This window comes from Strix uralensis, chromosome 24 (assembly GCF_047716275.1).
Source record: "Strix uralensis isolate ZFMK-TIS-50842 chromosome 24, bStrUra1, whole genome shotgun sequence".
In the NCBI taxonomy this organism is placed as follows: domain Eukaryota; kingdom Metazoa; phylum Chordata; class Aves; order Strigiformes; family Strigidae; genus Strix; species Strix uralensis.
In genome coordinates, this window is record NC_133995.1 from 7,738,478 (window position 1) to 7,763,344 (window position 24,867).

Genomic DNA, 24,867 nt, shown 5'->3' on the forward strand with positions numbered 1-24,867 from the left:
CGGGTGTTGACAGCTACCCCCGGGAGGAGGAACCGGCCCGACAGCCGGCTGAGGAGGGGCGTGCTGGGCCGCAGCCTCTTTTAATTAAGGTAATTGCAGCCGGCGGGGCAGAGAGGCCGTAAGGCGCCGGTGTCCGCCCACCCACCCCCCACCGCGCAGGCCCAGGGCGCCCGCCCGTCCCTCACCCGAGTGGATGCCGAGGTCGCCGAGCCGCCGGTCGCCGTCGCTGAGGTCCAGGCTCCGCGGCGGGAAACCGAGGAGGAGGCGCTGGGCCGGGGCGGGGACGCCGGTGAGGGCGGCCAGGGCGGCCTGCATGTCGCGGAGGCGGGAGTGGGCCGTGAGGCCGGGCAGCGGGTGGGTGCCGCTCCGGGCCTTGCAGCGCAGCCGCAGCATCCTCGGCGGGGCCGCCGCCGCCCCGACCGACCGACTGAGCCGCCGCCACTTCCGCTTCCGGCTCGCCGCTCCCGCCCGCGCTCTCGCGAGACCTCCCGCCGCGCCCCGTCATTGGCCGGGCTGCAGCCAATCACAGCGCCGCCCGGCCCGGAGCGGTGCGGTGGGAGGGGCGGGGGGGGCCGGCGCGCTCCGGGGCTCATTTGCATAGCGGGGGCGCGCCCGCGCCGGTCTCCGGGCCGGCGCGATTTGCATACGCTTTGCATGTCATTTGCATGCGGCGCGGAGCCATGGCGGCGGCGGCGGTGGCCCGGCACGGCGGCCCCCCGCGGGGTAGGGCCGGGGCCCTGCGCGGCGGCGAGAAGAAGTGCTGTGAGTACCCCCGCGGAGGGGAGGGGGGGCTGCGCCGCGGGAGGGTGAGAGGGAAAAAAAAACAACGTAAAAATGAGGGGGTTGCGCTGCTCGTGCCGCGTAAAAAAAGCGCGCGCCTGCCTTAAAACGCGTGTCCATCCCCCGCGGGAACGCGCTGTCCCGGCCCGGCCCGCCGGGCTGCGCGGGTTCTGCGCTCCCGCGGGCGCTGCGCACCCCCGGCCCCTCGTTTCTCGAACTTCTGGGTGCTGGGATCGCCCGCGTGCCGCGCTTTCCCCCAGACCTGCCTCCCCCGGGGGCTCTCTGAGCTTCCTCTGGCTGTTTTCTGAGAGAACGTGACCGTTTTGTTAAAAGCATCTTTCTGATGTCCTTGGCAGCGCCTGCCCGATCGGTAAATATTTTTACCGCTCAAAAACGTTTATTAGTGCCATTAGGGACAGCGGGTGCGCCGCTGCTTGATCCACCTCATTAGCTGACGCCCGGGAGACCACAGAGCGGTCCAGCCAGCGCTCGGCGCTAATTAGCCGCGAGGCCAGGACAGCGAGCCCGTTACGGGATGCACGGCGGCCGTCTGTCCGTCCCGTCTGTCCGTCCGGGAGATGGGGCAGCTCGGCACGGGGGCTGGCGTTGGGTTGGGGCTCGCCTCTTGCCCTCAGATGCTCAGCGATGCTGCTGATGCACCTGGTTGGGTGGGTTTTTTGGTTTTTTTGCAGCGTGGGCTTCCTACATGACCAACTCCCCGACGCTGATCGTGATGATCGGCCTCCCCGCGCGCGGCAAGACTTACGTGTCCAAGAAGCTCACCCGCTACCTCAACTGGATCGGGGTGCCCACCAAAGGTGCGTGCGGGGGCCGCCGGCTCGCCCCGCTGCGGGGATGCCTCTGCCCTTTGCCGAACGCGCTGTGAGATCTGCCTGCGCGATGCCGTCAGGCTCACGCGCTCGTCTTTTGTGTGTGAAGTGTTTAATTTAGGAGTGTATCGCCGGGAAGCGGTGAAGTCTTACAAGTCCTATGACTTCTTCAGGCACGATAACAAAGAAGCCATGGAAATCCGCAAGTAAGTCGGCGTCAGGGGGCTGAACTGATCTGCGGTGGTCTGGTTAGTCTCAGGGCTTGGCAGGCTCTGTATCTGAGGAGCAGAAAATAACGTTTAATGGCGTGAAACCAGGGGAGGAGGCACGCAGCCCGTGCAGGGGGGAGTTTTGCTGTTGGCTTTGGGCTGGCACAAAGAGCAAGGGCTGTGAACGCCCGGCGATGGAGTGAGTTATAGATCAGATGCTTTATGATCTCTGCGGCTCTTGGAAAGCTGCAGGGGTGGGTGCTCCATGGGCAGAGGAAGAAGGTGTTTAAATCCCTCCCCCGTGGTTCAGGAGCCTCGCTGTCTGAATACTTTACTCTGACAACACCCATTTCTCTCCTGCAGACGATGTGCCTTAGTGGCTCTGGAAGATGTGAAGGCTTATCTCTTGGAGGAGTGCGGGCAAATAGCTGTAAGGCTCTTCTGGACTAAATATTGTTTTACATCTGGGTAGTTCAAAGCTGCCCAGGGTGTTTAGAGACTTGATTGTAATCCCAGATGTTTTGGGGCTGGTTTAAAAGCCTTAGATAAACTTGCTCATTGCTACTTATTTTCTGCTAGGTGTTTGATGCGACCAACACAACTCGAGAAAGACGGGACCTGATCTTAAATTTTGCTAAAGAAAATGCTTTCAAGGTAGTGCTCCTGTATTTAATTTGTAGTTGGAGCTGCTGCACTGAGGGACGTTACTGCTCCCTGGGGCAGGAGCTCTCAAGTTTCGATTCGGGGTAGAGTTCTTGACTCTCTGAAATATACTTCCCTGCTTTCTTCGTAGGTGTTTTTTGTGGAGTCTGTCTGTGACGATCCAGAAGTCATTGCTGCAAATATCCTGGTGCGTGCCACGTTTTCCAGGCTCAGCTGCCTGTGCCTGCCGTGGGAGCTCGGGTGCTCGGTGCAAGGTCACCAGCTGCGGTAGCTTACAGGAATGGCTGCAAATGCCTTGCTCTTACGTGTCACCTTGGAAATAAGCAGCTAAGGTCTGCAGGCTTATAAAAGCTAAAGATGCAGTTAGTTATGTGAGAAGGTGGAAATCAAATGAAGCTGAGAAATGTTTGACCTTGAAACGTGATTTCTTGTCGCGGGAAGGCAGGCAGCGAGTGGCTTGCAGGGACAGCTAAGAGCGAGCCAGCTGTGTCTGTCGCGGGGCCAAGCAGCCTTCAGAGCGGCCCTTTGTTTTCTCTCCAGGAGCAGGTTTTTCCAAAGGGCAGCATTAAACAATGTGTGTTTGTTTCAAAAGGGAAGAATAATGTTATTCAGTGTTGCTTTTGTTCCCTGTTGAGTTTGCTTAGCTCTCACAAAGCGGTGCTGTGTTTTGATCAGGAGGTGAAAGTTTCCAGCCCCGACTACCCGGAGAGAAACAGGGAGAACGTGATGGATGATTTCCTGAAGAGGATAGAGTGCTACAAGGTCACTTACCAGCCGCTCGATCCCGATGCATATGACAAGTAAGCAAAGCCCTGGGGTGTGTTTTGTCCTTGCACACATGAGCTGCTTTGCTTAGTCGCTGCTGTTCTCTGGCTCAGGATGCTGTAACGCGTCTGCTAGAGCCTCTGCTCTCCCAAAGCGCGACTGCTCGTGTGAAGGTGATATCCTCCAAGTGGTTTGAAAGGATTTTTTTCTCCAGTCTACTGCAGTGTAATGCAGGTCCTTGTTTAAGCACGGCAGTTCAGTGTCTCTTCTGTCTGCTGGAGCGACCCAGTGGTAGTGCTGATGACTTTACTAGAGGATAAGTAGCTAGATTACACCCGCAGATGCATGTGCTTCATTTTTAAAACCAGTCCTGTGGGTGTTCTTATTTTATGTTGACTCCAGAGATCTTTCCTTCATTAAAGTGATCAATGTGGGACAGCGGTTCCTAGTAAACAGAGTCCAAGATTACATCCAGAGTAAAATCGTCTATTACCTAATGAACATTCATGTCCAGCCACGTACCATCTACCTTTGCCGACATGGTGAGAGTGAATATAATCTTGTTGGCAAGATTGGTGGGGATACTGGTCTGTCACCGCGCGGGAAGCAGGTATGTGTCTGGCAGCACCCGGGTTGCTGTATTTGTGAAGTGTTGTGTGACCAGGGTCAGAGCCGGGCTCTGCATCCGACTCCTGCGAGGGGCAGCCCCGCAGCTGGATCTTGCCGCGACAGCCACAGCCCTTGAGATGATGCTTTTAACGGCGGCAGCAGCTCCTGCTCCCTCCTAACCTCCCCTGACTTTTTTTTCAGTTTGCTCAGGCGCTGAAGAAGTTCATCGAAGAGCAGGAAATTGTTGATCTGAAGGTGTGGACGAGCCAGCTGAAAAGGACGATCCAGACGGCCGAGTCCCTGGGGGTCACGTACGAGCAGTGGAAGATTCTCAACGAGATCGATGCTGTGAGTGAAATGCTGATTGAAGCCTTTAGCTTTTCTAGATGGAAAATAACTTTAAATATGGAAACTATTTAAATTAGATGGAAAATAATTTAAAAACAAATTCATCATGATAAAATTGACTATTTCCTGTTCGTTCATGACCACGTCCATGTATCATGTACTCCAGCCGTCATCATGAGGTTTGGGATGGTTTGGTACAGGGCTGGCAGTGCCAGGAGCTGCTAGACCTTGCTGTGTGTATCCAGCTGGTGTGGAGAACGAAAAGAATGTTGAACATCCCAGGCGTTTGTCACACCATCCTGCATGGCCAAAGGATACTGCTCCTGCTCTAATTCCTTAAAGCAAAAGACACTGCAGGGTTGTTGCTGTGGTAATGAACGGTTGTTTTCATCCCTGGTAAACAAGGGTTTGGAAATAAAACCAAAAGCCCATCGTCTTCAAACCATCCTGGACGTGCGTTACACAAATCCTGAGTCTGTGGCTGTGCCAGATACGATACCCACCATTTCCATCACATAAAGGGATCTCAGCCACTTGCTTTTTCTTTTATTCCTGTCGCATTGTTGTGCTTCTGGTGAAACGAAGCGTGTTGTAACAAGTTCTTCTTCCCTCAGGGGGTATGTGAAGAAATGACCTATGCAGAAATCGAAGCCAAGTATCCAGATGAGTTTGCGTTGAGGGATCAAGAGAAATACCTTTATCGCTATCCTGGAGGCGAGGTGAAAGAAATAACAATAAGAAATAGCAATAAGATACAGTATACCTAAAACAAATACATGCGTGTAGAATTGAAGGACTTAATTTTAACTTTTTCTGCCAATATTTGTATGAGACACTGAAAGCATTAGGATCCCCAGCTCTCTTTTAGAGGAGAGGTTTATTGATTTCCTTTATTGTGGGATCATACGCCTTTCAGTCATATTAATTGGGCCACTTGCTGTCTCCCACTTGATGCTCCCCTCGGGCACTGAGGGGTTTCTGCATCCGGCTCGTTTGACCTAGGCCTGGGTTGTCACTATGAAAAACCATCTTGGAAAGAAAATGATTGTGGGTGTGGTGTGGAGTCATTTCTGGTTTTACTTCACAACCTTGTTTAAATGTATAATTTGCTATTTTATTTGTTTTTCTTACTGCACTCGTTAAGAGTTACCAGTAATCTGGATCCTCCTGTAATCTGAGGGTTGCTGACATTAAAATTCACCTTCTGCTGTTTGCTTTTCTTTTCTGTATTTACCGGATCATCCATAACTTCCGCATTTTGATATTTTAACTGATATTTTCCTGAATGTGAAGCTGTGTTAATTGCTACTTCTGCTTTAAGCCTCTGTTTACACAACCCCTTGAAAAATTCCTGTTTTGTTTTTCAGTCCTACCAGGACTTGGTCCAGCGCCTGGAGCCGGTAATTATGGAGCTAGAACGGCAAGGCAACGTCCTCGTTATCTCCCACCAGGCGGTTATGAGGTGCCTGTTGGCGTATTTTCTTGACAAGAGTGCAGGTACAAAAATAAATGCCTGGTGTTAGGGGCTGGCTTCTCTGGCTGCTTCCTTTACAGAGCTTTTGGGAGGGTGGCTTGTAATTGCTGTTTTGATTTTTCACAACGAAAGGGCTGCTTAAAAAAGAAAAAAAGAAAACACGTCTGAAATACTTTTAACCGTTGCATTTCAGCAGTGCATGGAGCTTAGCAAGAAGCTCTTTGGGTGAGAAATGCAGATGTGTGTGCTGCTGGTTTTCAGCTCAACTGTTGTTTCTGGAGCTGTTTTCACCGGTAGCACTGACGTAATCTGTAGGGGACTATTTTTTAATGTAATCTTTTTCTAAATGTAATGTTTTTTCTGATGCATCAGTAGCCTGGAAGGGTTGGCAGTAGTGCTCCATCTCTGAGAAATGCTGATCCCTGGCATGGCATATTTGCCTGGAAGCTAGGTCCAGTCTGCTGCAAACTCCGTTATGAAGCTGCAGCTTTACAGGAGTTTAATAAAACTTTTAGTAAAGTTAATAAACTTTTAATAAAGTTTTATTTAGAACTCCCATGGGTCCGTGGTGGCTGTTGCTGTGGTGCTTTCTCACCTGTGTGCTGCTGGAGGGGTCTCCTCTGGCTGGCCCCGTACGTTGGAAGTGGAGGGGACAATCCTGTCCCGCCGCTGCGGGGCTGGGGAGGAGCGTTGAGGGGCCCGGGGCGGGGGGCTGTGGCACCTCCTGCGTGGGCACAAGGCACTTGTGTGGTTGGTGTCCAATATTTGCTGGGTGAACGGTCCCACATGAAGTCTGGGGAGAGGGGGGTGGCTGACATGGGCAGCCCTGGCACAGCCATAACCCCCCATAACGCCTTGCCTCTCTCCTAGACGAGCTGCCCTACCTGCGCTGCCCCCTCCACACCATCCTCAAACTCACACCTGTTGCGTACGGTAAATACTCTCTTTTTTTTTTTTCTTTTTTTTCCTCTTCTCCTGGTTTGTGTGTGTGTGTGGATCTGATGGGCGAGTTTGTGTCCGTGTGCGGCAGCAACCAGACGTGCTGTAAAAGCTTCTGGTAATATTTTTCACATGTAAAAAGGTTCTGGAGAGTGGGAGGGTTCTGTGGGAACAGTGGGAGGGAAGATGTGGGGGTGTTCTCCCGTGGCATCTCTTTTAAACAAGCGATAACTGTCTGTGGATTTCACTTGTTGATGAAGAAGGCTGTTGCTGTTTGTGCCTCCAAAAAGTTTGGCTCTGGGGTGCAGTCGGTTAAAAATGGCTTTTCTGTATAGACCTGGAGTCCACAGGGCTGCACTCTTGCAGTGAAGTTCAAAGCCAGAGAGTAGTTAAAGTATAAAATTCTGTTAGTAGGTTGAACTGTTTATTTATAAGCTCTTTTGTTTTTAAAAAATAAAAAAAATAACAGATTGATACCTGCTCACTTTCCATGCTATTTTCAATATTTGAAAAAAAAAAAATCGTTATTTAATACATTACCCATCCTCATATAAACTTCTTTTTCTTTTTTTGGTAAAGGCTGTAAAGTGGAAACGATTACCCTGAATGTGGAAGCAGTGAACACTCACCGTGACAAACCCTCTCTGAACTCAGTAAGTCTGGCTGCGCAGCCCTGGCTTTTTCTCTTTTCAAAAACCAGTACCTAAACTGAAACACTCTTAAATATCTGCTAGAAGTGGCTGACTGCTTTCAGTGACCAGCAAGACTTGCTTCAGAAATAATCCTCAAAAGCAGAATTGATTGTAGACTGAATTAGTGTGCTTCCCAGGCCAGGGGGAGACGTTTTTCAGAGGTATTGCAGGAAGCAGAATGGGCAAATTTAGGACATAGATTTTAAATTCCAGGTCTCGTTTTCAGCGAAGTATTTGTTGTTGATGCTCGTTTGCATTAATTGGGAGGATTTCAAAAAGACTTGCCAAAATGTTCAAAGTGAATTTTTCTCGTTGTCTTGATGAGCTTTTTCTTTGTAAAGCTGCAGACAGGGTAGGGCTGGGCTCCGAGGGGGGCTCTCGGTGGCTCTCGGCAGCATTTTCAGCCTTCAGGGGCATCAGGCTGGCTGCCAGAGGCTGGGGTCTGGGAGGAGTTGGAGGTTTTTCCCTTGTAAAACACACAAGAAATCTGCAGAGACAAGTATTTGGTGCAAGGCAAGACTGTGGAAACTCTGTGTATGTATCAGAGCAGAAGGAGATGGGTCCAATTTATTTCCCTTGCACTGTGGATCTTCTTACAGCAGCAGTGGAAACGCTTCAGACTTTGCCTAGCTTTATTTATGATGTCCTGTCTCTCCCATTACTTAAATAACTGTTTAGCCATCCACCTTGTTCAGCAGAGCACATAATTATGTGCTAAATCTGTGGAAGCTGCTGCTATTTTAGGTGTTCGCTTTGCAAACACTGTTTTGCAGAGGGACTGATGTGTCAGGGAATGCCACTTTGTGATTGCCTGTAATTAGCTCCCCCAATTAAAGAGCACTAACCAAATCTCTGCTGTGCTAGCTCACGGGAAATCTAAGTGCATTGCATTTTAAGTTCTTTTGGTACATTGAGGCTTTTAGCTGCCTCTTGTCGTCATATTTTATAAGGAGCTATTGGCTGATTGCCTGGGATATGGTTATTTTTTTGTCCCTGTGCCGAGGGACCATAAACAAGGGGTGGAGAAACTAGGAACCTGCATCTGTGGCTGGAGGGTTTGTGGAGCTGAATCCAGCTGCCTGCAAAATGCTAAACTGAGGATATTTAGCAAGACTTTTTGTGGCTGGTCTCGTGCTGGTGGTTTCCAGTCGGGCATTCATCGCTTTGCAACGGCAGCGCGATGCCCGTGTTGAAATCGTTGCTGCCCGCTCAGAGAAGTCGGAGGCTGTTTCTGTTGTTTGTTGTTTTACTTGAGCAATGCAGCTGCTTTGGGGGAGAAGAAACACAGAGAAAGGAAAGGTTTCTGTTTGCTTATTTCCGCCCCCCAAATTGATTGCAGGGAGGAAAAAAAAAAAAAAAGAATAAAACCCAAAAAACCTGAAAGAAGCCACCTAAGCAAAAAAATCCCAAAGGGAAGTAAAACTGCTAAAAAAGCAGACTTTTCAGTGGACTCTCAGCCAGCTTAGTCAACAGAACGGGTCGTTTCCCACCGCTGGTGCTCAGCTGGGGAAGGCACAGAGCGGTCGTGCCGGTGCAAATGGATGTGGGGTTCACTGAGCCGCGGCCCCGGCTGCCGGGAGCTTTGGGGTGCCTGCGGGTGGGGATGCCAGAGGTGTGTGCTGGCGTGTGATGTGGATTTAAACTGTGGTTCCCCTTTTCATTCCTTGCGATACCCTCCGTCTGGGATCAGAACAACCTTCCCGCCAGCCAAACCCCCGTAAGGATGAGAAGAAACAGCTTTACGCCGCGGGCCAGCGCGGACACAGTAAAGCGCCCACGACATTACAGCGTTGGGAGCAAACCTCTCGACACGCTGGGGCCTTTCCCGTCCCTGGAAGCTCGAGATGGGGCCGACCAGCCGCAGCTGCAAGTCGGTGTCCAGGTGGTACCTTGCCTATGCTCCCCCTCCCCACCATCACCCGAGGCTGTCGGTGGTCCTCTCTGAAATACAGACCCTTCCCATGGTCTTGGACACCATCTGTTCCTGCATGAAAATCATTCTGGATTAGACTCCCTTCAGAGAAAAAAAAAAAAAAAACACCCACAAAACCCAAACCTCACCCCATTACCCTGTTAAACTAGAATTGTGGTGCCAGAGGCTTTCAGAATCGGGCTCCATGCAGGCAAGTTTCCATCAGCACAGTAGGGTTTTGGCAGGGTGGTTAATTCTGGGTAGTATCTTGCTTTCTGGCAAAAACCTGATTGGAAAGAGTTAAATATACCCTCTTTGTCCTAATTTGATACTGCAGCCAAGTGTTGCTCTAGCCCCAGAACGACTTGGTAGGAAATCTTTGCGTCTGTGATTTTGTCGGTGCCTGTTTCCCTGCAGATCCTGACGACAGCAGCTGGTTGAACAAAGTTTGGGCTCTTTGGGTGCCCAAAATAAAGCAGCTTGGGTTTTGGTGCTTGGCATTTCTTCTGGCTTAAAAGCACATAGGTCCTTGTCAGTGTTGGATGTGAAGCCCCTTTTTGTTTCTTTGCTCACTTAAGATTGTTTTTCTGCTAAATTAGGAGTTTTTCTGTGCCTGGGAGAGCACAGGCAGAGCGGGCTGCGTGCTGCTGCCTGTCAGAGGAGGTGTGGGGGGCTTTGAGGTTGTCTTGGTTGGGCCCCTCATGCAGAGACAGCCTGTGTTACCAAAGCTGTTTAAAAAGAAAATAATCTTGCATACTTTAGAGGTTAATGTTTTCCAAACTATTCAGTGAGCCCAGCTTCTCGTTCTCCTCCTCTCTGTTAGCAGAGTAAGTGTCCAGGGAGTGAAAGAAGGGCCGATGCAGCACGGGTGAGCATTGCTGGTGTTTTCATACTCAGTGAAGAGCCTGAGGCTTAGGCATCCCCAAAATCCTGGGGCTCTGGGGGGAGCTGACCCAGACCTGGCTTTGCCCTGGGGTGGGTTTGGTCCAATTCTGGATGAGGAGTCTCAGCTGGAGAGGACGTTGGCTGCCCGAGGTCCTAATTTGTGGGTGTCTCTATCTGGGCAGCCCCGGGATGGGGATCCCGACCCTCACCGCTCCCTGTTTGCGGATGTACCCTTGTAATCATCACGTGGAAGCACTGACAGCTCTGGGATGAAGGAGCATTTAGGAAACCCTGGGTTCTGGGGCTGGGCGGGTGGGGAATCACGCTCTCCCAGGACCTCTTGCCTGAGTGGAGCCCTTAAGCCCTTGAGCAGTGGAGGAGGTGGCCGGGCACCGCAGCACACGATGTCCCTGCCTTGTGCCAGCTCCTGCTGGGATACCTGAGCCTGCCCTAAGCCCCATAATGTGAAATCTTTGGGGTTGCTTCCCTTCTTTCCTCATTTGCTTTGCTGCTTTTACTCTCATCTCCTTTAAAATGCACTATGAGCTATCCTGTGCTGTTTCTGTTTCCTTTGCAGCCTCAAGGGGGAAATGCTTGCCTGTGAGTACCACTGAAAGCAGCTTCTATGTACTCTTTCGGTTTAGTAAGTAGGACTTCTCTTGATTAATGTTGCATGGAAACTACTTTGGGGAAGGACAGACACCTGGAGTAGAAGGAAGTCTTTTGCTGTACAATAACCTGTCATTAGGGGGACCTCAGTGCAGGAGGAATATATTCCCAGGCTGAGCCCGCTGATCCAGGGGCTCCAGCTGGACTTACTGGTGCATTGTGCTTGTGCTGACTCCCTGAAAAAGTGCGTTTCACCCCGAGCTTGCTCTGTCCCTGGACCAGGAGGTGGGGCAGCTCTGCACTGGTGCTGCTGGGCTGAGCCACGTAGCTTGTCCTGAGCAGTGCTGGCTCCCGTGTACGTCTCCTCTCCACCCAGGATGAGGTGCGGTGACGTTACTGATTGCAGGGGTTTTGCAGGAGTTGCTGGATTGTAGCCTGGATGGGAGTGGTGCTGCTCAGCCCCAGCTCCCCATGACTCGGGAGAGCTGGGTGGGTTTAGCGTGTCCTTGGAGAGCAACTGGGAGGATAAACCTTCCTGTGTGGGTGGCAGTTGTCACGGAGTCCTCACCATCACGTCCCCTTGGAGGCATCTTTGAATGGGGGCGAAGAGAGCAGGACTGTCTTTCTCCCACGCTCAGGGGAGAACGTGTCCTTGTCTGTCCCCCCTCTCCAGGGACCCAGCAGCCAGCGTCACCCGTGAGACCTTGGCTTCCCTCTCAGCCTCCGAGTAAGGGGCTCAGACGAGACCCTGGCTGTCACCCCCCGCAGAAAGGCCAGAGATGCCGTCGCTTCGCCGTGCTCCCGCTGGCCCCGAGGCCTGGCCCCGCACCCCTGCTCCGCTGGTGGCTCTGGCAGACCCCGCCGCAACCCCTCGCTTGGCTTATGGGGTGTTTCACCTCACGCAGTATATGCAACGCTGGTGGTTTTTTGTCTTGTAAAAGCTTTTTGCAATTTAGGTGCTCTGTCTGGGGGCCCCGGTTGCTTCCCCCCACGTTTGGGAGCGTGGTGGTCTCGCCCCATGGGAGCAGCAGCCTGTGCCAGGGAGCACCCAAGGGTGGTGGTACCTAAGGGTGGGCTCAGAGGAGGCACAGGTTGTGTCCTCGGAGGCTTTGGGTCGCTGCGTGTGGGCTGCCGGGGTCATTGCTGACCTGTTCGTGCTCTCGGCAAAGCTCTGCTCCCTCCGTGCCTCTGCCCTGGGGCTTTGGGCAAATCCTCTCACTCCTGGTGCGCTGGCATCAAAGGGAGAGCTGGGTTTAGTGCCAAGGAAGGAAAGCGGTAGCTGGTTCCATTTCCAGACGTTGGGTGTTAAGAGAGGATTCAGGTTTGGGGGGGAAACTCGCTCCCGTTTCTCTGCGGCAGGGTGGTCCCCGCAGCGATGGGGCGCAGCTCTCGCCGCCGTAGGATGCGGCTCATCTCTTCCAGGCGAGGAAGGTGCAGCCCCTGCGCAGGGCACATCCCTCTGGGCCTGAGGAACTCCTGCTTGAATGTATTTTGGCTGCTTGGATGTGCGTTGTTTTCCTTTAATTGCACTTTGTCCTTGAAGTGAAGCTCTTCCAACAGTTCTCTCAGTGCGACTGCTCTGTCTTTTTCCGCCTCCGGTATTTACACAAGTCATAGCACACAAAGGTATGGGATCGATCCTAAAGTTACGTGCCTCTGCCTCCTAATCTCTAGTTGGTGATAACGTTTTTAGTAATGCTGCAGAGTTTTCTTACTGACTGTCCTGCCAAAGCCGCGGGAGCGCACAAAGCATCAAGCTCAGGTATTGCTGTAGAGCATCTCCCACGTCGGGATGAACAACTTGGGAATGTTCCAACCCGCAGCAAATGCAAAAAGGGCACGTTTCCCCTGAAGTTGTTCTCTGAAACCCAGAGCAACTGGGTTTCAGAGGCCTTCATGCTGAAGATGGAGGGGAAAAGGAGAAAGAACCTGAGCTGGGGGAGCTTTTGATAAATGTGATAAATCATTTTTCCTATAGCGAGTAATATTAATTTAGAATCAAATCAGAGGAAAATTACCCATAGGCTAAAAATCAAAGTCTCACCCCTTTGGATTTGCCTTTACTCTGAGCCGAAAGGAGCTGTGTGTTTAGAAAATGAATGTATATGCCAGCTTTGCAAAATTACGTTTTCTAACGCTGCGCTCTAAGTGTGTCTTTCTCTATGTTTAAATAGCACAGACTTCCTAGGAGGGTTTCAGATAAATGGAGGTAACTTGGTCCAACTTCCTTGATTCCAGCACAAACCTTCTTCCTTCTTAGTGCTGGTGTTTTGCTTGAGAACGTAGCACGTGAGCAGCTGTCCCAGGTTATCTCTGTCTGACAATAGTTACTTTTTAAGTGTCATTGTCAGGAAAGCTGTATAAATTTTTATTTTTTAGTTGTAAATAGAAAATATGTAGGGTCTGGATTTCCTGACTGTTGGATTTCAAGTGTTGATGCCTGCTGTTAATTGTCAGCAAATTGGCTCCATAGCTGTGCCGTTTGTTTTTTTTATTGCAAAACAGTGCTGGTTAGGTAACAGGACCAGTGGCCCATATTGATTTACACATCAGTTTGCAGTCTCAAAGCGCTGCAGCCGGGCAGAGCGGGCACTGGGCACTGCACGACTGGAGCCCTTCGAGCATTTTCTGTGCTCCGAGACACGGCGTGAACAGCAGCTGTGGGAAATCCTGGCTGTCAGATTTTAACTTGTGTGATCGCACGTTTGTAGACGTATAATTCACTTGTACTGACCTGAGTGTGTTCCTGTTGTCTGTTGGACCCTCAGTGAGGCAGTGGAAGGAGTTTTATCAAAACTATAAGTATTTATTGTGGTTGATATGCAAAATTATTGCTGTAATGTTTCTTACGTTTGTCCTGGAAGTGTACTTTCCTATGGAGAAGATAAATAAAAGTGAGTAACCCTGAGTAACCAGCCTGCTTTGTTATTGCCTGCTGTCCTGTGAGATACTCCAGAAAAGCTGAGCTTGCATGGTCTCAGGCTGAGACTGGGAAACCCTTTGTGCAGAGCTTTGCAAGAAGTTAAATGACGATGCAGAGTGTGAAGCAGCTCATTATTTGCTCGGCCAGAAGTGAATGAGTAAATCCTCAGATGGTTGCTGTCACGTAGAACAACTGTGTGAAGCTGGTTGGATCCACCTGGCTGCTGCAAAGTGTGTGTCTGTCTGTCCCCGGCACTGAGCTGAGCTCTGCTGTTCCCTGCTTTACCATCTCCTGACTTACCCGTGGCATGACCTGTACCATTTATCTCTTATTTGTAGAGGATGGCTGGTTTAACGGTGTAGAGGTTTGTGCTTTCATCTCGAATTCGGCTGGGATTTCCGTGGCTGGGAAGAGCCCTGCGGATGGGACTCGAGCATCCCCGGAGCACAGTGAGCCACACGCCGCTTTGGCCAGTACTCTCCTCTGAAATGTGTTTTTTAGAGTCTGTCTGTGTCTTTTCTTTCTGAATGCTGAAATGTCTGTCAGTGAGATTGGAGAAAATTTATTACGGAGTGGGGTTTGTTTTTTTTTTTTCCAACCTGCTTTTAATACTTGTGCGCTAACGTATCGCGGGGCTTTGTGGGGTGTTCACATAGCGTCCCACGTCTTTCCTCCTGGTTAGATAGCAGAATTAGCTGTAGTGTATGAGAGGACAAAATGGTCATATCCATACTTGCTGAAACAACTTTTCTTTGGAAGACACGTTACCGAACCAAATCCCCAATTTTTTTTAACTGTTACTGTTTCCAAGTTCAAATGTAGTTACTGTGTCTGTTTAACCATCGAAAGTACTCCAGGTACCATTTGACTTTGCTTTCAGGACTGCTGGTTTGAGATCTGAGCCTGTTCCTTTGCTTCAGGAAGGCTTTTTTTTGCACAAGGTATATCACAAGGCACTCGTCAGGTCAGCAGATCCTGCGGGACGTCTCCTGTGAGGGGCAGAAGGGAATAAAAGCTCCTGTCACTCTCTGGCAACAGCGTAGCTGTTGAATCTGAACTCAAGTCCTGCTTTAGTGTTGCACCCTGATCTAAGCCTCATCCTCTCACTCATTTTTCCTGGGTTTTGTGGACGCTTTTATCTATTACAACAGAAAATCAGAGCGCTGCTTTGCTCTGTCTGGGAGTAGCAGGGCCACGTGTGCTGGCTTTGCAAGAAGCAGATGATTTTTACCAGTTGTCTTTTTCATGTACCAAATTTTAGGTCCACAACAAGTTTTTAAACTTGCCCATGAATAAGCTGTGAACGTTACTGATGTATAATGCTGCCTTCAATAGAGTTTAAGCTGCTTTAGTGTTTAGTGTATAGATGGTGAAACTCCCCTGCGGCGCAGCTCGTGTGATGGCTGCGTGTTACTTAAATCCCCACTGAAACCCCAGATTTACGGTTTTCTCCCACGAGTCTTGACTTGTGTTGCCAAACTCCATTTTACCCCATTCCCACTGTTCTTGCAATAAGGACAAAATCCTCAGGCTGGGTGAAGAAAGGAGCATTTGGGTACAAAGAGGAGGCTGTTCTGTGCCCGCTGTTTCCAGCGACTCCAGGATTTATACGAGCAACTTCTGGGACACAGGTTGCTTATTTTAAATATGTAAATAAATGTTGGCCATACCCATAGTAGGGATCTGTGCTTGAGAAACGTTGGCGTCCTGGTCCTGGCTGCAGAGGAGCTCAACACCCCCAAAGCCTGAGGTTTACCTGGGGATTTTGAGCTCAAACCTCTTGTTTTAAACACTCCAAGAACTTTAATTTGTTAAAGCTGGGGTAGAGAGGGCCGTGGCGAAGGCCCAGGCATTAATCCTCAGGATTTCTGAGGGGCAGCAGTGTGTGTTGATCTAAAGCCATTGCTCCACAGAGGAATGAAATTCAGTGAGTGAGAAACTGAGTTTTATTAGTTTTGTTCTTTGGGCTGTTCCCACCAGGGCACAGGTTTGTTGCAGCCTTCTGCAAGAGCTGTGCTGTCTGTTCTTTGGTTTTAAGTGCTGAGAAATAAGCCAGGAAAAAAAAGAGAGAAAGTGTGGAAGGAAGACATTTATAGCCTGTTGTATGGTAATACTTGCTGTCACTCTCCAGTAATGCTCTAAACGCACAAACCCGCACTGCATTGGGCTGGCTTCTCCTACTGAGAAACCTCCTGCTCTGACGGGGAAAAGGGAGTAGAAATGTACTGTAGGATGTTTAAGCACAATATGCTGTAATAACTTGCTCAAGAGTTAATTATATTTGCATCACTGAGTAGTTAATGTTTGTAAGGAGACAGAATATACATTTTCACCTGCCAGGATTCATGAATGTAGCTGCTAATACGTCGGCAGTCGTAACTTTTTTTAATCACTGCTAAAAGTCAGGTCTGCAGTTTTGGATCACTGACTGTGGGTCCCTTATTCCTATCGAGTGGGTCCTTTGGCCGCGTTGGCTGGGTCGTGGACTGGAGCCTCTCGGCTGTCTCTGCAGACAGCAGCATTTGTGCCTCGGTGCTTTAGTTAAAGCCTAACTATAGCCTTTTTTCTCCTGCATTTAACTTTCAATAGAGCAGAGCAGCAGCAGATTGGTGATCCTCATCGCTGCTGTGCAGGTGGATCATACCTGACATGACAGGTCCCAGGGTCCTGCTGAGCCCTGAACTCTCAGGGGTGGCCGGGCTGGGATGATGCCAGTGACCCCACGTGTCTCCCCAGCCCCAAACAGGCTGGTGGGTCCCTGTGCCAGGTATTTCCTTGAAATCACCTGATTTCCATGGCACCGTGCATGCAAATACCCTAGAATAAACAACGATTACACAATGAACCTGAACTGAGGATTAGCAGTGCCTTGTGCTGTCAGTCGTACCGGCGCTGGTGCCTTGGGCTGAGCAGGCAGAGGTGGTGAATTTGGAGGTGTGGAAGCGGGCTTGGTGCCTTCCTGAGCACTGCACCGCGACTGGGGGGGTTTCTGTATTTCCCTGACTTTCTCTCCGTTTCTGTCAGCAGAGGTGGTGGTGGCTGCTGTCCCCTGCAGTGAGCAGTGGCAGGGCCACCCGCGGGACCTGTGTCGCTGTCCCCGAGCCGCAGCCTGGCGTTGTCATTCTAGAGAAAAATGATCGCTCAGGCAACACCTGTTTCACCTCTGCTGCCAGCAATGGGGGAAATTAGAAAGTGAGGAAAAAGGCTTAAAACCAGGCCGGGTAGCTTGAGTTTGTGTACGCTGTGGCGTTAGAGCTGCCACCTCTGCAAGGCGGCCCCTTCCCGGCAGCTCGGCGGTGGGTGACAGGGAAGCCCGGCTGCTGCGGGGCCGAGGAGCAGCCCTGGGAGGAGAGACCTCGCTGCCAGCGCTTCCAGGAACCGCCTGCCCAGACCCTCACCCCGTGCTCCTCTGCAGGGCACTGGGCGAGTGCTGCCAGGGCTGCCTCCTCCTGTCCCGCTGCTCCCGTCTCTGAGCGCTGTCTCTGTATTTGGTGTTTACTGAGATAGATGTTACGCGTCTACTTGTGGGTTTGCTACACTACTGCTTTCTAATGGTTTTTTTAGGTTTAAAAAAAATGCAGTGTATGTAAACTTGTGCTGTATGTTCTGTACTCTGTGCACTTGAGCATAAATATCCCATGAGCATTCATTTACAATAAAGAGATTTTTAAAAAAATAGATCTACTTTCCTCTGTTATCTTCCATTATTGTTTGCTGTAACTATCTATTGTGTGCTGGTTTTGTGAGACAATGAGGAATTCAGGGAGGCTGTGGAAAGTGTCTGGAGGAAGAGGGTCTGCAGGGGAGGGCAGGTAGCTCTGGCTTGTGGGAATGTAGCTGGAAATGGTGAATCCTGCACCCCAGAGCTACTGCTGCCTTTCCCTTCCCTCATCAATTTTAAGTGTGTTTTTATTGGAGCTACCAGAATTCAGATTTTCAGGGTTTCTGTGGAGCTATTAGGGTAGGAACGCTCTTCTTAAAGCACATGTCTTTTTCTAGGGGAAAAAAAAAGTCAAGAGGAGCAACTGGTATGACTGTGATTTTCCAGCATCTGCAGCTGGAAACCAGCTGGTCCTGAAGGGAGTCGCCAGCTGCAGCCTGGAGAGAAGTGACCTTGGATATGGTCAAGGAAAACCCTTTTTTCCTGTTTATTCTGCTGCAAGCTGCGGGTTGAGGAGGTCTTAGGGGTGTTTAGCAGCCGTTGGAGCAGGGGACAGCTTTTGGTGTTGCTGTGCTCTGGCTGATGCTTGTGGCTGTGAGCACCCCTAAATAACAGCAGCTACTAAATAACCTCCTGGGTGCCCGCGGGCAAGCTGCTGATTTTTCAGCACACAAACTAGCTTGTTCTGAGTCACCTGGAAAAAAAATAAATCTAGAAAGCCTATGTTTGTGTTTGCGATTAACTGGATTCTTGTAAGTATTTAGTGGAGGTCAGTGCCTGCTCAGGAGCGATGAGGGGCCTGTTGTGGGCAAGCCCCTGCTCGTGGGGCGAGGGCGAGCAGCCTTTCGCTGTGTCTTACAGAGCAAGAACTGAATCTGTTTCATTGTGTTTTGGAATGAACTCAGGTGAACTTCGGAAAGGTAGTATATCCCACTTGATGTAGGGAGATGGTAAATTTTTCTGGGAAAACCCCTCAGATACTTGTGAGAAGCACAACCCAGGGTAAGAAGGCCATTGCTAGGTTCTTGCTGGTGATTCAAGCCTGGATGAAGCCCTGGAGCCAAAGTGCAAAAGGAGCAAATGGTTACAACTTCTGCCAAAACTCATTACTGGAAAATGACCCACCAGCAGCAGCTGGATTCGGGAACAGCTTTCAGTGAGACGAAGGGCAGCTGGGTTTTCCCATCATGGAGCTGGGTTGTTCAGCTCTGAGTGGTGCTGCCTGGGACCTTGTGTGCTCCTGAGCTCCAGCTGGTGTTGCTTTAATGGGATTATGTGGAGCTGCTTGAAGAAACCATATTTTGAACACTGGCCATAGGCTTTTGAGGTCAGAAGGGATCAGCTCATGGTTGACGTGCCCCAGGGTGAAGCAGCCCTCTTGAGGAGGCCATTGTAGGCCCCAGGTCCCTGGGCATCGCCTGGGGTCCAGCACCGGCCGGGTGCCGTTGCTGCACAGTGGAATGGGCACCATCCTGCTCAGCAAAGATCATTTCAACAAAGAGTTGGCAGGTCCCCACAGAAAACAAACAATTTCAACATCTACTTGGGTTGCATTCAGTTTTCTAGCGTTTCACTTTTGTGGGTTCAGTAAACTACTTCCTTCTTGCTCAGGGGAGGGGTTAATGATTTATGGGTTAATTGACACAACTCTGGTCTCTGCAGAATTCAAACTTTTCTGCACGGAGCCATATCTGAGCATGTGGGCGTATTGTAACGCCTCCTTTAGTGCTGGGGGGACTGGGCAAGGACAGTCATCACTTTGTCTTGCAAGAGCCGAACACGCCGGGTCTCTCCATCTCCTGCTGCCAGACCTCCAGGTAAGACAACTTCGAGCCATGCAGCTTCAGGTGATGTTGCTCTCAGGAGCTGGGTTGGAGCTTTCTTGCAACTCTAGCAGGAAAAAATTAAATCAAATTAAACCAAGAGCTGTAACAAGGATTGAAGGGAAGCAGCCATGAGGAGTGTTAGGTTTAGGGCAGAAAGCATCAAGAAAGACTCTGATTTCCAGGAGGAAGGTAGGAGCGTACATAACGTTGGGAGGGTTTAGGCTCATAAATGATGATCCTGGATAACAAAGTCAGAGAGGACTCTTGCTATCTGTACGGGTGCCAGGTTAGTTGAAATTGCACTTAAATTCCATTTGATAAAGGAATTTGGCTCCTAAATGACTTGTATGCTTTATAGCTTTACTCCAGTTAATGTTATTTGCACAAAATTGATGTGTATTTTTGGTTAGATACTTCTCTCTTTCTCTGCATGTAATTTATTGTTAGGGGACTGTACTGCCTCCAGCAGGATTTCATCGGACTATGAATTTGCTCCCAAGAGGCTTATTGCTAAACCAAAATGTTTTACCTGTAAGATAAGTTTCATGGGATGTTTTCCAGAAGGCATAGATAAACTCATGGCCCTGCTGGGAAGGTATTAATTTGGCTGGGAAGAACACAATATTGGCACTATAGTGTTTTTAAGTCAAAGCTGACAAGCTACACTGTATTTATGTTTGGGCTTTAGTGGAACTGTTAGTATTTATTTTTTTTTCAATTTTGTTTTAAAACTTCAACTAAAAGCTGATTTCTCAAGAATGCAATTAAATGAGACTAGTGGAATAAAGCCTACGGGAATTGCTTAACATCTCCAATCAGTTGTCCTGTTAACGTTGTATTTTCGTGTCTCGGGGTCTGGTCTGCTGGAACCAGGCTTCCTCCCCCAAATCCAGCTCTGCCCCAGCAGCCCAGATCCTCCGTGCTGGGTCTTGGTCCCATCAGCTGGAGAGGAGCCCGTGGAGCAGCTGCTCCACTCTCTTGCGGGGCATTGCAATAGCTCCTGCAGCTTCTGGTCCCCAGCTGCGACTTAGAACTGCTTAGGGATGGAGAAAGGAGACCTGTCCATATGAGCTATGGTCATCTGGAGTGTAAATACCCCCCTGCTATTTTTACAGATATTTGGCCTGGAAAAAGAATGTGGTAACTTGTGTGGGATCTCCAGACAGGAATAAAGGAGGATGCCAGCTGTGGAGCCGGGGAGGCAGAGGGATCACACCACTGTCCTTGGGTTATTCCTCATCGCTGCTCTCGTTGTGGCTGTCCAGAGTGAGTGGAGGAGTCTGTTGGGATCAGCTCACATCCCTCACAGGAAAACCTTCTCCTGGAGTTCACAAGACTTGGATCCTTCTCTTTTCCTTGTTGTCTTTGCATTTAGAGAACACTGTAAATCTTTGTGGTCAGAATCCGTCTTCCTTTACCTTTTTTTCCTTTCTGTGTAAAACAGACGTAAAATTATTCCAGCTGAAAAAGGTGCAATGATTTATACTAATTGGGGAGAGGAAATGGTTAATCTGGACTTTGTGACCAGCATTTGTAACTGCTGGATGAGGTGTGAGGAGCAACAGGACCTCAAGGGATGATGCTTCTCCCCTGTCCGTGCCAGCCTCAGCCACCCCCAGTCACAGACCACACACCTCCTCTTTGTTTCTAGCTTTAAGGAGTTTTAAGGCCACCGAAGTTTCCTTGCCTGGACCTTCGGAGTAAATCAGGTCTGAACTCCCACTGCTTTTTCTCCCAGCATCTTTCTGATGGAGTTTCTGTCTGTAGGTGCCTGCAATGCTCCGCCACGTCTCCCATCTGCAGAACCCAAAGAGCAATACCAAGGCGGTACCGTATTTTCCCAGAATTCAATAGTGGAATACGTCTGTCGTCCAGGTTACGTGAGAAGTGGTAGTACCCGAAACATCCTTGTTTGTGGAAAGAACAATAACTGGCATGGAGCAAAGGACATGTGTACACGTGAGTATATTTTATGTTGGGTTTAGATTTTGTTTTTTATTCACTGATGCTCTCAGCTCATTTTGTTGGAGCAGCATCCAAAGTGACCTCATGGGGTGGTGGAAGATGAGTGACCTGACATGAAGCACCAGTTGTATTCTAGGTGCTGGCAGAAGCTGAAATCTGCTTTGATGCTGGCTGTGTTTGATTGCTGACTCAATTCTGCTCAGGCACTTAGTAACTCTTGGTTCAAAACCAGTATTTCAAACTTGCAGTAGGAGAACCCTTTAGCTGTGAAGAAATGCTGTCGTGCTTGCCAGGGTTACTGCAAAACCCCGCTTAGACTGCAGAGGCTGGCTGCAGGTCATGATGCAAGTCCTAACAGCACCATGAATCATGGAATAATTGAGGATTGGAACGGAAATCTGGAGGTGTCTGGTCCATCCCCTTACTCAGTATTGGAGGAGTCTTCTGCTTTCCTGCTGCGTTTTTTTGATTCTTCAAGAAACTGAAATAAGAACTAACTCCAGTCCTGTTGTCCCCCAGCAAAGCCGTGCAGTTACCCTGGAGAGCCGGACAACGGCAGACTCATCCAAACAGGAAAACTGGTTTTTGGTTCATCAGTGAACTTCACCTGCAACCCTGGGTAAGCCGGGAGGACTCAGCGCGTGGGCCCGCTTCTTCCCCAGCGATTTTTCTGAAGCTTTTCCCTAGATTGAAACCTGTGCTGTCAGAAGCCTTACCGGTGTCGGTAATTGCAGACTGCGGTTGGAGTAGCTTTTAAACTTTCCTTTGCAAGCTTTAAGACTGAGTTTTCTTAATCTTGTACTTTGGGGAAGTCCTTTCTGAACTCAAGTTCGCTCTTCTGGCCCTTCCTAAACCATTTCAATGTTTCAGTCTCTTTTTGAAGAACGGACGCCGATACTGAACTCAGAGCTGTAGTGATAGCTACAGCTGGCTGTTGAAGTAAGTTTCTAAGTTTCCTTAGAAACCATGTAAATTTTTTCATTTTAAAAAACCTTTCGTCAAAAGTCAGTGTGTCATTGAAAATATGACATTGATGGCAAATTTCTGATCAGCTGTAATTATAAGGAAGCCAAAACCATCCTGATGGTGATGTTATAGGTAATACATCAAAACTGAGTTTGTCGAGTAATTCCTTCTCCCGTGGTTCACACAGGTACAGACTGGTTGGACCTTCTGAAATTCATTGTGTGGTTACAAATGGGATTGTTACATGGAACAGAGATATTCCCATCTGTGAGCGTAAGTAGAGTTCCTTAACTGATCTGCTGTTTAAGTGTTACTGGGGATGGATAAGGAAGCAGTTGCGTTGCCCTGCTGAGGATTTCAGCAGTTTGATGCATGGTGGAGTCTGGAAAGATGTTTTTCTTTGTGTTTTCCTTCCTGCATCATCCTGCAGAAAAAATTATTTACTGTCTGGGAGTAAGGCAGCTGCATGTACGACTGTTATATCCCAAAACGACTCAGCGCCGGGGTCAGGGCTCTGCTGCCTGTGGGCTGGCGTGCAACCTTGAGACCTGCCCTTAATTTCTGACCCTTCTGGCACCTTGTGTTTCAATTTTTTTCTTACCAGACCTTTGGCTCAAACCGAATTAAGTTCTTTCTTTCTTATTCTTCCCACCCTCTACCATTTCTCCCCCCTCTCTCCCCAGCAATACCATGTTTACCGCCTCCAGAAATAGCTAACGGACAGCACAGCGGAGCTGGCAAAGAGTCCTTTGAGTATGGAGCATCTGTCACTTACTGGTGCCACCCTGTCCAAAGGGGAGGGAGAGCTTTCTCACTGTTGGGAGATGCCTCTATTTTCTGTACAACCACAGATAACGTAAATGGTGTCTGGAACAAGCCAGCCCCGGAGTGCAAAGGTGAGCTGCTTCCCCTCAAGGGTGAGGTGGGCGCTCGCAAGCTCGCCGGGGCACTGCAGCAGCGCCGGCCGTATCCCCCTCTCTGCTGCCTGCTGCCCGCTCTGCTGGAGCCGTTTTCTTCCCTGGAGCTGTCTCTCTCCTTTATTTTGCTGGAATCACCTCTTGCAGATGAGAGTTTGGTGGCGGTAAGAGGAATTAGGATCTCCCATTGCAGGGACCGTGACTGCTCACGGTCAACAAGTCAGCAGGGGACATGGGAGTGGGATTTTATTAGTGTTCACAGACCAGACGATGCATCTTGCCTGCCAGCCTGTGTGAAAAAAAAAAAAAAAGGGATTTGGAAACCTGCTGTGATACCTGCTGCCTTTCCAATGTTCTTTTATGCTTTGCGTTAATCAGAAGCATGAAATTAAAAAATGCTGTAATATGGAGTGAACAGTTAAAAAAAAAAATCCTGTCTGCCTGCCACCCTGTCATGTCCATCTTCAGCCTTTTGGTGAACGAGAATGTTTTTAACACCCTCATCTCCCCTCTTGAGCGTAACTGCTGATTTCCTAAGTGGTGGCGTTTCCCTGGCACAGTGGTTAACTGTGAGCATCCGACCGTGGAGAACGGGAAGCTGCTGAGTGGGTACCGGGCTGACTACACCTACGGAGACACCGTCATGTTCGACTGCAACTTCCGCTACACCCTGGTCGGCAGCGGAACATCCACCTGCAAAGAAAACAACCGCTGGGACCCTCCGCTGCCGCTCTGTCAGCTCAGTAAGTGGGGTGGGCCGGGCGTGCTCCACCTGGCCCAGCAGCTTTGCTTCAGCGAACTTCCCGCCTAAAACATTAGGTCATGAACGTGATTAGCTCCAAGATTTTCACTTTTTGGATTTTTTTTTTTGGCTAATCTCTCTGTAGCACTAAGGTGACTTTAGGAATTTGACTTGGGGCCATAGAGACTAAAGCCTTGTCCCGTTCAAGCTGGTGAGCATTTCTCAGGAGAATTCAAAGGGACTTAAATTAACCTTTCTATATTTAATATTTTTAAAGTTTGTTGGTAGAGCCTCAGATAGTACTAACTTTATTAGAAATTACATCTCGTTATAACAGTGAAAATTACCATGCAGTCTGAAATTATTTTATGTTTTCGCTTGTCTCCTTTGCGTTCACTCTTTAGCGTTACTGAACTCAGGCGATTAAGTCATCTCAGAAGGAACAATGTGAGCCCATGATTTTTACCCAAATTGTCTCTCTCATGTTACATACCATTATGGGCCTCGCTGATTTATCTCTGGCAATGTCCCTAAGCTGTTATTTCATTCCTAGGTAGCTGTGATGACCCTCCAGATGTGTTTAATGCTGTTAAAGCAAAACTTGCTGGTAACCTCTTCCCTGTGGATACCGTCATTACCTACGAGTGCAGGGAGGGCCACCAGTTCAGCCCGGGAGAAACCACGCGGCACATCAAGTGTCTGCCGGATTTTACGTGGACTGAAACTCCACATCCCTGCGAAAGTAAGTGTCTGTTCCTTTGGCTTACTTACCCTTGTGATTTGGCAAAATTATTAGTGAATGAAGAAACCGTACGTGGTTGTGCAGACTGCAGGGTTGCGGGGAGAGAAAGGGGATGCTCCGGGTGCCCAGCTTGGCGTGTCTCTGCTCTTTGCTGCGACTCTTGAACTCCTTTGGTTTATTCCCCAGCCACAGAGTTTTCTCTGCTTTATTTACCAGCTATGCTTTCTAGTCCCTTGAACCTGGGGAAAAAGTCATTGTGGTGTGGAGGGCCCCTTGCTCCATCCAAGGGGAGGTTGCCATTGCAAAGTCCCTTGCAAATGCCCCAGCAGTGCCGGGGGATGGTGTTGGGGCAGATTTAGTGCTGTGACGTGTCTTTGTCTTACAAAGCATCCATCCTTCTGTTTACAATG

General features: G+C 49.5%; 4 protein-coding genes across 15 annotated transcripts in view; 2 read left to right on the plus strand and 2 right to left on the minus strand.

Moving 5' to 3' along the window:
* Positions 1-508, minus strand: part of YOD1 (YOD1 deubiquitinase) — a 3,948-nt gene extending 3,440 nt beyond the window's left edge. Inside the window, exon 1 of the mRNA XM_074893886.1 lies at positions 186-508. Within this exon, the coding sequence (XP_074749987.1) occupies positions 186-393 (208 nt within the window). The 5' untranslated portion in view covers positions 394-508. The remainder of the gene's footprint in view (positions 1-185) is intronic.
* C24H1orf116 (chromosome 24 C1orf116 homolog) overlaps positions 1-1,653 on the minus strand; it is a 17,690-nt gene extending 16,037 nt beyond the window's left edge. Inside the window, exon 1 of the mRNA XM_074893884.1 lies at positions 1,547-1,653. The gene's annotated coding sequence lies outside the window, so the exon portion shown is untranslated. The remainder of the gene's footprint in view (positions 1-1,546) is intronic.
* PFKFB2 (6-phosphofructo-2-kinase/fructose-2,6-biphosphatase 2) lies at positions 548-17,728 on the plus strand. 12 transcript variants are annotated; one of them, XM_074893873.1, is made up of 17 exons: positions 548-762; positions 1,473-1,598; positions 1,720-1,816; positions 2,183-2,249; positions 2,399-2,473; positions 2,613-2,669; positions 3,158-3,282; positions 3,650-3,857; positions 4,058-4,204; positions 4,819-4,923; positions 5,572-5,701; positions 6,549-6,611; positions 7,197-7,270; positions 9,000-9,191; positions 10,045-10,089; positions 10,684-10,749; positions 11,389-13,623. In XM_074893873.1, the coding sequence occupies exons 1-16, from the start codon at positions 666-668 to the stop codon at positions 10,708-10,710; spliced, it is 1,635 nt and encodes a 544-aa protein (XP_074749974.1). In that variant the 5' UTR covers positions 548-665; the 3' UTR covers positions 10,711-10,749; positions 11,389-13,623. The 12 variants fall into 12 exon arrangements, 11 of the variants coding, with proteins under 11 accessions (XP_074749974.1, XP_074749972.1, XP_074749976.1 ...); XM_074893871.1 differs by having other exon boundaries at positions 10,684-10,706; XM_074893875.1 differs by lacking the exon at positions 10,045-10,089.
* A 2,526-nt stretch (positions 17,729-20,254) lies between these two features.
* The window catches only part of CR1 (complement C3b/C4b receptor 1 (Knops blood group)), a 99,323-nt gene continuing 94,710 nt past the window's right edge, over positions 20,255-24,867 (plus strand). Inside the window, 7 exon segments of the mRNA XM_074893712.1 lie at positions 20,255-20,391; positions 20,893-21,084; positions 21,610-21,709; positions 22,244-22,329; positions 22,740-22,952; positions 23,534-23,716; positions 24,269-24,457. Of these exon segments, the coding sequence (XP_074749813.1) occupies positions 20,304-20,391; positions 20,893-21,084; positions 21,610-21,709; positions 22,244-22,329; positions 22,740-22,952; positions 23,534-23,716; positions 24,269-24,457 (1,051 nt within the window). The 5' untranslated portion in view covers positions 20,255-20,303.